Source organism: Dermacentor silvarum, chromosome 1 (assembly GCF_013339745.2).
Source record: "Dermacentor silvarum isolate Dsil-2018 chromosome 1, BIME_Dsil_1.4, whole genome shotgun sequence".
Lineage (NCBI taxonomy): Eukaryota > Metazoa > Arthropoda > Arachnida > Ixodida > Ixodidae > Dermacentor > Dermacentor silvarum.
Window position 1 is genome coordinate 213781309 of NC_051154.1, and position 14168 is coordinate 213795476.

The window sequence follows — 14168 nt, forward strand, 5'->3', positions numbered from 1 at the left end:
ACAGAAGGCTGGCATAATTTATTCCCGCAGAAATAATTTCCCTAATATTTGGCACAAGGTAGATCAAAGAGAACACTTGTCATCTCAATTGTGATGAGAAGGACACGAGAAAATGTGTTGACTGCCACCATAGTTTCTTCTTGAGCTGTGTGCTTGACGACGAGGACGGGAACAAAGACGACGACGAGGAATGGTGCGCAAATACAAGTGGCCGGTTTATCAACGAGGGCCTCCCAGAACATGCTAAATATCGAAGGTTTGTGTGGGCCATGACATTGCAGTCATTGCTCCCGGTGCCGATTATGGCTTTTGTTTAATCAGCGCAAGCTGCTAAAGCATTACAGAGACCAATGTGCACGAGAAATCTGCGAAGCTGTTTGGCATCGACAAGAAAGGTGATGCATGTGTGAGTACGTCCGACAATATGAGTAAATGCCAGAGTAGATGGTGTCATTCTGTAATGGGTACGCGCGCCACGATTATACTGGATGGTACTTGAGTCATGGACAAATAAGTTATACTCACTTGACCCGTAGATCAATTTTGGCGATCGACCACTGTGCTCACCGCTATCTTCGTGCTATGAGTGTCGCTTGTTTTTTGGGCGCAAGTTCGCCTAAAGAAGAGTTAGATTCATGATCCGCAGTTTTGGTACTGTCTGGTTCTACTCCGTCACTACAATGTGACAGTATACCGTAATCTTCTTTAATTTCGAGATTGAAATATACCGAAAAACAGACACATCACACGCACAAGCTGCAATTGAATTTCACGGTTTTTATAACGGGGAATTTATACCTCGCTGAAAATTTTTCTCACCCATAATTTTCACAGTATGTTGAAAGGTCTCAATCCGCGAAAATTAAGGGACGTGACCAAAGGGTCTTAAAAATTTATATGAGTACGACACGATAGTGAAAGCAGATGTGACCATACTCCCCATTTGCCCCGTGTTTCTTGTAAAATATATTGACAACCACAAGCTCGATCAACGAGAAGTGAAGTCAACAATTGGGACGCATCATCACACATCGTCTCGTGCATCTGTGAATATAAAATTCCTTCTCATTCGAAATAGGCATTGTTTATTTGTTTAGTTCTTTTATCGCGCTTGTAAGTATGGGGAATGACTAAGTATGTATATAGGCCCTATCGAAATGACACGCATAAGAGCAAGCGATGAGGAGGAAATGAATTCCGCAGATCCAGCGCACTTGCTGGAATCTATGTTAAGCGAAACTTTCATGAAGCGGGTAATTAGATGCGATAAAACCGTTACCTCTTGCAACGCATATTGCAAGATAGCGATTAGGTGCCTGCTCGGGAAATCGGCAAGACGCGCAAACCGCCACCACGCGACCCAAGTGATTCACGCGACCGCGGATTATACCCTTCTCCGGTATCGGCCTTTGCCATTGCACTATCTCCAGGACCGCCCCAATTACTCGCAAGAAGCCGCCGTAACAGCCACGAACCCCTGGAAAGAAGGCGGAATCTTCGCTTTGATATGGGAATTATGTGCGGGATGGGTGTATATTTGTTGCGCTGAGCAATTTCGGTACCGCTTGTTGTTTCACTGCGTAATTCAGTGGAGAACAAAGTTGGCAACCTACGCATCTGCTGTGGTAGAACGGATGGGCTTCATATAAGCCGATTCGTCATACGCGTGCTGTCGCGCGTGTGGTGAGCTATTGGGCAAGACAGCAGCAGCGGCAGCCGTGGTCAGCAAACTCCGAGAGAGTTCGCCTAGAAAGCTTCACTTGGAATCCAATCGGGTGCTTCCTTGATAAATGTAGGCTTCTTAATTAAAGCACAGCAAAGCACCACACATGAAATGCGAGGAACGAATAAAGCGACTGAAGCATTTCTGTTGCTGTTTTCTACATGGGCTTCGCATTTCAACCCCTTTCGGTCTCTAGAAGTTCAGAAACGCAAGCCAGGCCATAAAATGAGGTTTAGCTGTCATTCAGGGATGTATAACAAAAAAAAATCGCCTGTAATGTATAGCTTAAGAGCCAAAGCATGACACTAATCGCGCTGCGTCGCGCCCGATGCGATTACTGCGAGCATACATTGAAAGTTTTTTGTTGATCTCTGGAAACCGGCGGCATATTTTTGGGCGTTAGAACTGATATTCTTCGCGTGGCATGTGCGGGACGCGCGTGCAGCTTCGCAGGAATTCCAGATAACGGCGAACGTGACGTCGTGCCAAGTCAAGGAGCCAATCAACTTTTCCCAGGAGCAGCTTCTCGTCCTGTGAGTCACCATGAGCCATTGACACCACACGCACGTACGCACACCCCACATGAGCATGCTTACGCTAGAACCACGTATCTACGTGAATTGCAGCTAAGCTGAGTGCGCTTGTTAATTGGGTTTCTGAAGTGGCAGTCTCCTTCTGACATGTGAACTGATCGACAGACGGCTAATTTACTGAGCAATGTCCTTACCTTGTGTTTTGACGGCCATATTCTGTACTGCGTAAAGTTCTTTTGCGTCGGCTTCAGTCTGTCTTAGCCGCCTTCCGTGTTCCCCATATGATGCTTTGACGAGTCCTCTAATGACAATGGCCACCCGTGAACCTTTGCTTGCTTTCGTCTTAAGAGGCAGTGCGGTATATAGTGGCCTAGCATACTATATTTCTAGCGCACTCTAGTGAGGGTGCTCTTGGGCGGCGCCATATTGGCACAATAATACGTGGCTGACAGGATGAAAGTGGGTCGCCGAGTGACCCTTCTTTTACGGTCACAGAGCACCACTACGCTGTCTGCATTGTCTTCTGGCACGACAGAGGCGCTTGTTCATGATCAGCAGCGTTCACTTTACTGAATATAGCCTGCCGCTACCGCTACTTGACAACTTAACCACTTGTGCTTACGTTACATGCGTGTTGCTGACGGATTACGCTTTTGAAGCCAAATTTCATTGCACTACTCGGGCAGCAGTCGGCGACTCAACACTTTTCATCTTGAGAGCTAGCGTCACACCACAAGAGAACATTAAGGCGCGTTTATAGTCCGACGTTATCGGGCTCACACTTTGTCTTGCATTATTTACAAACTTATTCTAGGATGTTTGAGTATGACAGCCCACAAACAAATATCGTGAAACAAAACACTTGCAGCGCATGCCGTTTATGTTAAATATTCTTAAACTAAATATTAAAAGTGCGAAGCAAAAAATTGACAGTCACTTTAGCATACGCCAAAGAGGATCAAGGTGAAAGCCTGCGCGCTGAAGTGACATTCATTAAATTACTTGACGTTCTCATTCGAATGCATTGTTACTTTTGAAACGAAAGCTTCATTACGCTACCTCGGACAGCCGTCGGCGACTCAACAGTTTTCACCTTGAGAGCTAGAGGTCAAACCACAAGAGAGCATTAAGGCGCGTTTATAGTCCGACGTTATCCGCACGCGGGCGAGCGTGACGCCGCGCGTCGGAGCGCATTGGCCGCGCGTCCGGTTACGTAGGCGTCGTGCGCATCGGGGCTCATTGGCCGCGCGTCCGGTTACGTTGGCGGTGCCAGCACGTCGAACCATCGGTCGAACTATAGCCACTGTTGTTCTCACCAACGTGACATAACGTGTCCGCGCGTTCACGCTACGTCGGACTATATTTAGGCCTTTTCGGAGCCCTCAAAGGAGACATTGCCGCCATTGCCCGAGTAGAGTTGGGCCCGGCTGCGAGTTGCAACCAAGTCTCACTACTTTAGTGATCATCGCAGTGTCTTCATAGGCATAAAAATGATGAATAAACACTGTATTCATTGCAAACATGTCTGTATATTATTGCGAAACCATACCTCGGCCACAGCTCGACAATGGCCCTAGCCAGGGCAGTGAAGCTTTCGCTATCAACCAGGGTTAACCAAAGGTAAACCACACCAATTTTTGTTGTTGTCACACCAATCAGTTTACATCAGAATTACAAACAGAGCTATCACCACTTAGCCAATAGCCTGGTGATGAGCGCTTCCAGCTCATGCACATGCACCACCTGCTAGGTTAACTGTGTGAATCTCACTGACCGAGTAGTCCCGTGTAAAATAATGTTCTATTGGCTATCATAAATGAAAATTCTAGGTGCCCATCTCAGTAAGAAAGAATAAAAAAAGAAAAAAAGCTAAAGTGAGTGCAGGGAAGGGTTGATGTCATACACAAGGCCAATTACTAAAGAAATTAAATTATATTCTTGGGTTTTACGTGCCAAAACAACAATACATTATGACGCATCTGCCTCAATGGGGGACTCGGAATTAATTTTGACCACCTGGGATTCTTTAACGTGCACCAAAATTTAAGTACACGAGCGCTTTGGCACTTCGTCCCCATCGAAATGCGGCCGCCGCGACCGTGGACGAACCCGCGTCCTCGAGCTCAGCCACGCAGCGCCATAGACGCTGGGCTAGCGCGGCGGCTGAAGCCAATTACTCTTTTGCAGTTGCATCCTCGGCGTTCTCCTGCTCCTCGCCATTGTCGGTACAGCACTCGACGCACTCTGCACACAAGACGTCAAGCAGACAGCAACTGTTGGCGGCAAGTAGATTTCCTCTATATGCGCAATACTGCGCGATGGCGCGGGACGTTTTGTGTGTTCTTCCACTTTCACGAAGGCCGCTCAATCACGCGGGGAGAAAGAACATGAGCAAAAAATAATAATAAACGCAGATAGAGAGAGAGAGAGAGAGAGAGAGAAGGAGAGACAGACATTATGAAATAAGAGGTAGAGGCAAGTTCGGACAGGAGTTATCGCGGGCACCCACCAATGGTGAAACTGCAAGGCTTTGCGTCCGTGGCGTCCGTGGCGTACAGGGTGTAGCTTTGATTCCAAGCCAGTGCATCACAGCCAATACGGACAGAACAACCACCGTTGTTCTGTATAAACTATTACACACAGCGAACTAACTATACTTATCGGAGCATGCAATTTCCACCCCTGAAACTCAAACCTCGACCAGGACATGGTCTGTGGCCTTGTCTCTCGTATAGCCTCTGCATCTCCATTTTGTACAGCACCACGCTTGTGTGTCTTCTGTGATTGTCATTGCATTAGCGACGCGCTGTAAAGGACTACTAATAAAGTGATGTTGTAATTAGTATACATTCACACTGTATAGTTTACGCTGCCTTCTAGGGGGTCTCTTTATGCGCGTTTTACAATTAGAAGTGTACAGCACAGCACGAAGGCATCAAAATGACGTGGCAGCACACAAAGGTGGCCCGATAGAAGGGAAAAAAAACCCTCTTAGGATTACAGCCTAAGAGCATCTAATCCGTTGCTCCGCGCTATGAGGCAGTCATGTAGTCAGTCATTTGTCTATTGGTGATATTAGTTTCCCTTCGCCCCAAATCATCGCCTAAAACATGAAGCGTACTAGAGATGACCTGTTTAAGATTGCATTTGTAACTGCTCGGGCGCGGTACAATTAACGTATGAGCACATTTACTTGCCTAATAAGGCTCGGTCTCTTAGTTTTCCTAACGCTCCCTGCTGATGTCATGTGATGTTCATGTTGTTTTTCTTTTCTCTGTCACTTTTTTTATGTACCGGTGTCACACGCGTACAGGCCGACTCGTGGAGGCTCTGGCGAGCTTCTCCCTGGTGCGCAACACGCGGTCGCTGTTCAGCCGTTCGGAGCACGCGACCGGACCGTTGGAGGCCCTCAACGGCATCCGCGTCATCTCCTGCTTCTGGATCGTGCTAGGACACATCTACTTTCTTACCGACCTCTCCACCTACATCCGCTTCGGTGAGCTTCAAACTACACATGCGCTTACTTCGACGCTACCAGGCAGCGTCACTTCGATGAAAGATAACGCGTAGAACTGCGAGCCATTCTTAGCTTTTTTTTTGTTTTTTCTTTGTCTTTGCTTCCTTCCTTCTTTATTCACCTTTAGGTTTCACAAGTATACCAGTTTCTTTCCGCCTTCGTGGCGCTTATTTTTCATGATGCAGTCACCGAAGAATATTTTCTTGGTGTTTCCGACCTTTCGCGAAGCATGTTTGCGCAATTGCATGACTTCAGCTGTGCTTGCTTGAGGAAGGTATGGTGAAACCACGTAGCAGTATGATAAACCAGCGTTTCGAGTACCTGTTCACGCACGTGAAACTGTCCATAAAGTCTGTGTCAGGAAGAATGAAACAGTAGCTGAGCACGGTGCCAGCAACGTTGGACGAGCTATAAAAGCAGCCTATACTTGAAGTTGTCTTTGCTTGGGCTGGCTGGTACATTGCTCACTAGGAAAACAAAATCGCGAGAACAGGACTCTGAGAACAAGCACGAGTCAGAACACTTCGTTGTCTCTCATTCTTGCCCTCTGTGTTCGTCTTCGCTCGGTATTTTTCTTGATAGGCAGCTTAGTACTCGGATATCACGAAGGCTGCGCTCGATTATGAACGAAGTTGTCTCCTAACGTTTTGGGGAAGGAACTGTAAAGTAAGAAAGAAAAGAAAAGAGCGCTGTAGTTTCTGAACACTCATCGGTTTCCCTTTACACTACTTTACACTACAGCTACGTACGTGTCGTTTTCCTCGCACCGAGAAGAGACAGAAGCAGCTCTCGCGTTCAAACATAGTACTTCGGTATGGCTGCTTCGTGATAGTTAGGATAATGACGAGACAGTGGCACGTGCTACCCTCGTTGAAGCCTGTGTTCTAGCCACAGACGACAATTTCTCCTCAGAATGACATTACAACCTTGACTGCGGCTGTTAGCGCAGTTCGCATACTAGGGTTGCCTAGGCCAACGCGCGCGTAGGTTTTTCCAGACATCATATACAGAAAAGCGCTGTTGAAGAAAAGCACATAGAGCGAGATGCGCAGGTATACCTTCATAATAAGACAAAAGCTGCCAATTTCAGTATAACTTTTCTTTCTTTAGGGTACGGTTTTATATATTCATGAACTTTTTCTAGTTTGTCAGTCCGTGGAAACGTCATGCGTAAATTGGATGTAACCTTGACCGGGAACCGAGCATTAGACAGCTTGTTCCGAAAAGATGGCACAGAAGTATTAATGACATAGGAGTATTCATCGAGCTTGTGCGTTACACGCGGGTATATACTTGCGGCAGCGTGCAGGTGTAACTGTTGATGCACGCGTAATACATTTAGAAACGCGTTTCATGCTAAATTGACTAAGAGCCGCACAGTGTTTTAGCTTTGCGAAATGTTTGCGCAACACTCCAACATGGTTCAGGGTCGTTGCAGCAATATACTCTCGAGTCAAGTAGCTGAATAAAGAACGCGAAGAATATATACTCGAAGAACAAGCACGCACATGCTTTCCCAAGGTTCATATGCGGAACCATCAATGCGAGAGCCGGAACACAGAAGCGTTTGTCTGTGTTGCATTTTGTTGGATTTCCGAGGTTGGACGTTTCCTCAAGGACGCCCGGTAGCTCTCTCTGCCAGGTCGGTGTGCGGAAACCTCCAACGCTTTCCGGCCGTATATGACGTTGCATGCTGAAGAGTGCTGACGCTTGACGTAGAAACAAATAACTTTCACGTTTTTCACGTTTTTGCCGGCATTAGGCCAAGAAGAAAAATAAATACGAAAAGAAACATGAGACGGCAGCAAAACGAGCGCTGGGCTTGAAAAGTCTCGGGAATCTCTCTCACACCTCCACGCTAGTGCTTTTATGCCCTTTTCTCATACCGGAGGGAAAAGGGTCCTTTCATTTTCTGAGTCTCCGGTTAATTCCGATAACGAACGAGACACTTGCCTATTAAATAGGTGCGGGGTTCCCAGCATCTTACAACCTTCTTAGAGGGGACAAGCGGCTCCTAGCCGCACGAAACAGAGCAATAACAGGTCTATGATGCCCTTAGATGTCCGGGGCCGCACACGCGCTACACTGAAGGAAGCAGCGTGTCTTTATCCGTGTCTGAAAAGACTGGGTAACCCAAGTAACTTCTTTCGTGATTGTCCCCTTGAACGAGGAAATCCCAGTAAGCGCGAGTCATAAGCTCGCGTTGATTACGTCCCTGCCCTTTGTACATACCGCCCGTCGCTACTACCGATTGAATGATTTAGTGAGGTCTTCAGACCGATGTCCGGCGCAGCCTTTCGGTTGCGCCGGTCTGTTGGAAAGATGAGAAAACTTGATCATTTAGAGGAAGTAAACGTCGTAACAATCCGTACGGAGAACAAGATAAAACCTATTGCCGTCTTGCCATGTTTTGAAGACGAGGCCTTCTTTGGAGACTTCAGATCGATTTTTGTGTTTCGTGGAAATTGAGTATCTGGCCACTTTCGTCTCGTCAAATTCGACCATTTAAGACATTCTAGTGCACGGAGGACAACGAAAAAAGCGTCAAAATGAAGCTTGGAACGAAAAACACACATCAAGTTAGCGTAGAGCTATGTGCAGAGCAGTAATAACAGTAATAATGCGTAATTATTGCAAAAAGGCCGAAATCAAGCCCAGATGCGATCGTTCAAACTGCGTGAGCCTAAAATTGGAACAGGAAGTGTGGCTTTACTCAACGAAAAATGTGGGTCGATCCCCGAGATAGTACAGTTTAAAAATATCACCCGCCGTGGTTGCTCAGTGGCTATGGTGTTGGGCTGCTGAGCACGAGGTCGCGGGATCGAATCCCGGCCACGGCGGCCGCATTTCGATGGGGGCGAAATGCGAAAACACCCGTGTACTTAGATTTAGGTGCACGTTAAAGAACCCCAGGTGGTCAAAATTTCCGGAGTCCCCCACTACGGCGTGCCTCATAATCAGAACTGGTTTTGGCACGTAAAACCCCATAATTTAATTTAAGTTTAAAAATATGAGCCGACCCTGAAGGTAGCGCAGTCTAAACAAGAAGCACATGATACTATAATGCGCCCAAGAAGACCTTGGCTTCCTACGATGTCAACCGCTGGTGACTCGCCTTTTGTTTTGACCGTATCAGTAGCGCAACTAACAAAATAAAGAGGAAAACGAAACTCGGCACCTTTGCATGACGTTAGCCTTGTGCACGTGGCATACAGCTTGCTTCCACATTAATAACCAGGGAGTATCACGACCACTCGCGAAGTAACGTTCTAGTTAAGATTTTCTCTCTTTTGGAGATAATTGCAAGGAGAGATCGCGTCTGCATGTTTTGAGTGCCCTCTGTCAATCTTGGAAATGTTGACGTGGGATACCACCAAAAACGTTTCTGATCGACTTCGGTGCTTCTGAGAATCTACAGGGTCGAATATTCGCTCTACGAGTATTTCGGGGGCCACATTTTATAACGATTCTTTTCATTTTGAATTTTCTTTGGCCTTCGTCATTAGCTCGCAAGAAGCTGCCTCTGTCGCAGTGATTGGTCACTGGGTGAAACGACTGATAAGAAATAAAGAGAATGGGAGCAAAATAATCCTTAATGAAATACGAACCCTAGTATTGCAACAACGACTTCTTGATGCCATCGCGGCTTGTTCTTTTGTTTCACAGCTTCCCTAACCAAGCTGCAAGTTCTGTTCAAAGACTTCTTGTTCACGCTGGTCGAGAACTTCACGCTGCCTGTTGACACCTTCTTTTTCATCACGTGAGTTCTTGGTTTGGATATGCTCTATACATCGTGTGGAGGACACAATTGATAAACAGAGCAAATGTGATATTATTACTAAGGGCTTCCTTACTTGTAAGTGCAAGATTATTCGCCGGTATGATTGTGCACACGCGAACGAGGCGGTATTTAAAAAATGCATGGTGCGGCGTGTGCAGAAAAACAGGCACCAGACACGTCGACTCGATCTCAGTATGAAGTGGCACGCTTGCTTGTTTACGTGGTACACATGACAACTTAGATCTACAGCCGTGATTGTAGTAGTAGGTTCGGTTACTGGCTTACGCTCGCTACTGCTAACCATGAGCACTATTTAGCTGCAGGCGCAAGGGAAAGTGCTCGAAAAATGTAGCCATTAGAAGATGGAATTTAACTCATAGCTTTACACGAGCTTTACGTTTGATACAGCTTATGACTCACGATACATGTATGCAACTTTGCTGTTTCTATTTAAGTACACCTAGCATCTTTGCGCACACGCACATTTGCATGTGAAGTTACACTCGTGACTCATGTCGAAGTTTATGTAATACATCTATAGTTAGGCTTTTTTGTGAAATCTGAAAATTATTGAAAACGGTATACCTTCGCCTTACTTTCAAACATTTGTTTTAAGAAAAAAAAAAAAAAATCTCGGCCCTTCCATTCCATGAAGATGGATGATGAGCGAGATTTGTCCCTTTGTATACCTAACCGTCCCTTTTGCCATCAACTTTATGTTTACTGGAATGTGCCTTGTGTTTCATCCTGCCTTAGAATCTCTTCATTCATTCATACTTGTGTCGCTGTTCGTCGGAGCGGATCACACTGATGAGGGACAAATTGTTGTCGAACCACAAACACTTGCGTTCGATGTCTCGAGTTTCCTCGGCGGCGTGGTTAGCAGCATCCGCCCACCATTGCGGCTTGAGATCCTTAAAATTTGAATTGATTATAAATTAAATCTGTCCGCCACGTAAGACAATGAATGGCTCATACCCCCTTAAGCAATGGCTCATACCCCGTAAACGCGGCCTCCCCATTACGACGACAGAAGAGAAGTGAAATGCTACGCTGGAATGATCAGCGGCAATGGAGCCAGCTGTGGAAGAAGACGACGACGACGAACGCGGGAGCAAACGGCACAAGCGCGTTCGCGCGGTCGCGCTGAGGGGCGCCAACGTTTCAGCTGTGGAAGAAGACGACGACGCTCGAGCCATTGCGGATGATGAAATTTTTTTGCGGACACGGACGGCACCGAAATCTGCACCTTATAACAAGCTTCGCTTGCAAAATGTTAGTATCAGTATCACAGGACAGTTTAGCCCAGAAACACATGAGGAGATAGACAACCATACCATGGAATTTAGTAATGTGAGCGGCACAGGTTTGGCACAGGACTGCTACTAATTTATGATAGTCAGCTGCAAAAATGGTGCACTTCGGGTCACCATAATCAAACTTTGGTGACTATCAGGGTAAGAATAATTTAAAATTGTTCGTTTTCTTCCGGTTATGGCCACGCGAGAGAGATCGAATACCCCCTTTTTATTGCATTTAGTGATGGCGGATGTGACAGTTCTGCATATGCCCTAATTGTAGCTCTCACATGGCCACTGGGAAACGCTTGTCGCCTTTAAAGGACCCCTCACCAGGTCTGGCCATTTTGAACTGACAAGCGCAGTGCATACAATGCGCGCTAACGATCGTGTCTGCTAATTATTAGATTCCTACGCGCCGCAGAAAAGATTAATTTTCAAACCAAACGCCGTTTGCTCTTCTTTTCGCGGGCGCCACGCTCCCAACCGGAGAGTCGACGTCAATCGCGCAAGTCCGCCTAACCTACATGGCAGTGCTGGGACGTCACTCAATGACACGGGGTTTGCAGAATTATTCAAGGCAACATCAGTTATTAGGGTATTCTGTTGTTTCAATAGACGAATTAATGTTTTGAGAAATAAGACAGTAATTAAACAGAATGTCTGCGTGTTTTTGTTTTACTTCTTACTGTAGCAAGAGTACTTCCGTTTAGTCTGCTTGTTCCCACGTCGTGCAGTCGCACGCGCACAGAACGAATCTATGTAATTTTCTACCGTGTTCCAGCGCCGCGATCATGCTATTTTATACTCTGGCGTCTGCCTCAGCGGTCGTGATTGTGGCATTGACTTATTCCGCTAATCAGGTATTTTCGTGCGGAGCGCGCAAAATCGTCCGCTGCGCGAAACGAGACAAACTCAACAGCTTGCGCGCGAGACCGTCACCGGAAGTGCGCCACGCAGCAAAAACGGCAGAGAGAGAGAGATAGAGAGAGAGAGAGAAAAGAAGGCGGGGCCCGTGACGTATTCGCCACGCTATCCTACGGATCCGGTATTGGAGAACGCAGGAAACGAATTTCCATTGCGGATGCTAGACGGGGCAAGTGGAGCGTGCGTCAATGTTGGCGGTGACGCTCGCCTCCTGGAATCATGGGTTCGCGGCGCTTCGAATATTATTGCGATAGCAATTATATGGACACTTCAACCGGATTTCTGCAGTCGGCGTCACCATCGCCGTCGTCGTCGCAGTCGCCGTGAGGTTCCGTATAGATTCCAAGGGCCATAAAATCGTCGCCGCGCGCCGTATGCGCGGGCGAAAGCGCGAGGGGGACGCGCGCTATCACGGAGGGCGAACCCCTCCCCTCCCCCCCGCGCTATCACGGAGAGCGAACGCTCGGCGGAAAGCAAACTTGACCGTCGCGCGAAAGACCGTGGTGGTATGGGAGGGAGGGAGGGAGGCGGGGCGGCGCTGTGCTCCGGCACCAAAGTCGTATCTAGCCACTTAATCTCCCACGCGAAAGCAACAAAGCGGGAAGAAGGGGGCAGGGGGGACAGCTTCTCCTCTGCCAACAACTTCTCCTTTGCGCTTTGCCCGGGGATGCCGGTCGTCCGCACCGTCTCTTATCTCCGCACGGCTCTGACCTTTGTATGCGCTGTGCATTCGCCGCTCAGTTTCCGTTGAAGCGATAGACCGCGCGAACCTGCGCTTGCTGCCAGCGTTTCGACAGTCGTTGGCTGCGGTTATTCAGTGTGATCTATTCATGTTTGCTTGTGCGCGCTGACACCACGATTGTTAATTCAGTTAGTAAGCCAATGTGCTCAAGTTTATGCAGCCGATGAATCTACTAACCCTACTCCGAATAGCTCTCTACTAATTTGCTATCGCAATCGATGCTTCGCCTTAAGGGCGAAACTGCGCCATTTTTTTCTATCTCTGCTAATAACGAACTAATTTGAAAAATTCTTGCGGTAGAACGCTCCTTAGAAGACACGTAACAACTTCTAGCGTGCAACCAAAATTTGCTATGGGGGCTGGTGAGGGGCACTTTAATCATATTGACTGAGTGTCACGGTCGATACATTTGACAGTTGCTCATGAATCCTGATGACGCCACGTCAACCACCTTGTCTTTTTAGTACTTTTAGTACAGCGAGCTTACACCGATAAAGAATGTCAACAGAAGCCACAGCGTATTGCCTTATTTAAATATACCTCAGAGGTTGTTGAAAGAACAGGCAAACTTTCATATAAACATCACCTTCCTCTAAACCCCCCCCCCCCCCCCCACCCAATAAAAAAAAGGAATCTGGTACGTGAAACTAAATTAGCTGAAAAAGCCGCTAAGCTATCCTGGCGAATAAATTACCGTCTAAAAAAAAGAAGAAAAAAAGGTAAGAAAACAAAATTCCGTCGTCCGGATGAACGTCAGAAAATAACGCGACGAGGTTCCGAAAAAAAAATAATCGCACACGCTTGACCCTTCTTATGTCAAAAGGCATGAGAGAAGCAAATGTTGGTACTGTAGAGCAAAAGAAAATGTAGCCGCCATGACATAAGGTGCAACAATGTTAGTATTTATGTGATAAGTGCAGGTAATATTACCGGACCTAAACAAGAAAGCATGTACTTATCCCTAAGAAGTATAGCACGACTGATGTGCATTGCGTGCACGTTAAAGAACTCTAGGTGGTCAAAATTAATCAGGAGTCCTCCACTACAGTGTGCATCATAATCAGATCGCAGTTCTGGCACGTAAAATCCCAGAATTCAGTCTCAGGCGTGTAAAGAAAGCTGGAGGATAGATGAATTGAAATGTGCACATACATACCCGATCAAGTAGTGATCAAGTCTTTTTGTTAAGAGGTGTCAGCACTTAAAGCGATGGTTAACCATGGGGGCACTTATGCTGCCACTTTTACAGTTAATGCAGTTGTATAGCTCATTACTTTTGCCCTCGTGCTTGCTGTTTACGTTTATTGTCGGCTGCCTGTCTGTTCTGTCAACAGTGGATTGCTCCTGACATACAACCAGACGAAGAAATCTCAGCAAATGAAGAGCAGCGCCAGTCTCTGGAACATGATCTCCACGGTCTTCCACAGATACTGGAGGTAGTGTACGCTTGTCTGTCAATGAAAAGCACGATCACTCCCATGTTCGTGCTTCAAGCGTATGACAAATCGTATGTACAGGGTCGACCACATCTAAGGTGAACACCTCATTAGTATTCAAGACATTATAGAAGCTGATGTTCAGTAAATAATTCCAAAAATCATTATTGTGTTTATCGACACCATGATTACACATCATATAACGAACATT

The 14168-nt window shown here is 46.7% G+C and overlaps 1 protein-coding gene across 1 annotated transcript in view; it reads left to right on the forward strand.

The window, feature by feature from the left end:
- LOC119436884 (nose resistant to fluoxetine protein 6-like) overlaps nt 1-14168 on the forward strand; it is a 183351-nt gene that overhangs the window by 128924 nt on the left and 40259 nt on the right. Inside the window, exons 4-8 of the mRNA XM_049659939.1 lie at nt 2169-2256; nt 4444-4538; nt 5570-5752; nt 9440-9533; nt 13856-13957. Of these exons, the coding sequence (XP_049515896.1) occupies nt 2169-2256; nt 4444-4538; nt 5570-5752; nt 9440-9533; nt 13856-13957 (562 nt within the window). The remainder of the gene's footprint in view (nt 1-2168; nt 2257-4443; nt 4539-5569; nt 5753-9439; nt 9534-13855; nt 13958-14168) is intronic.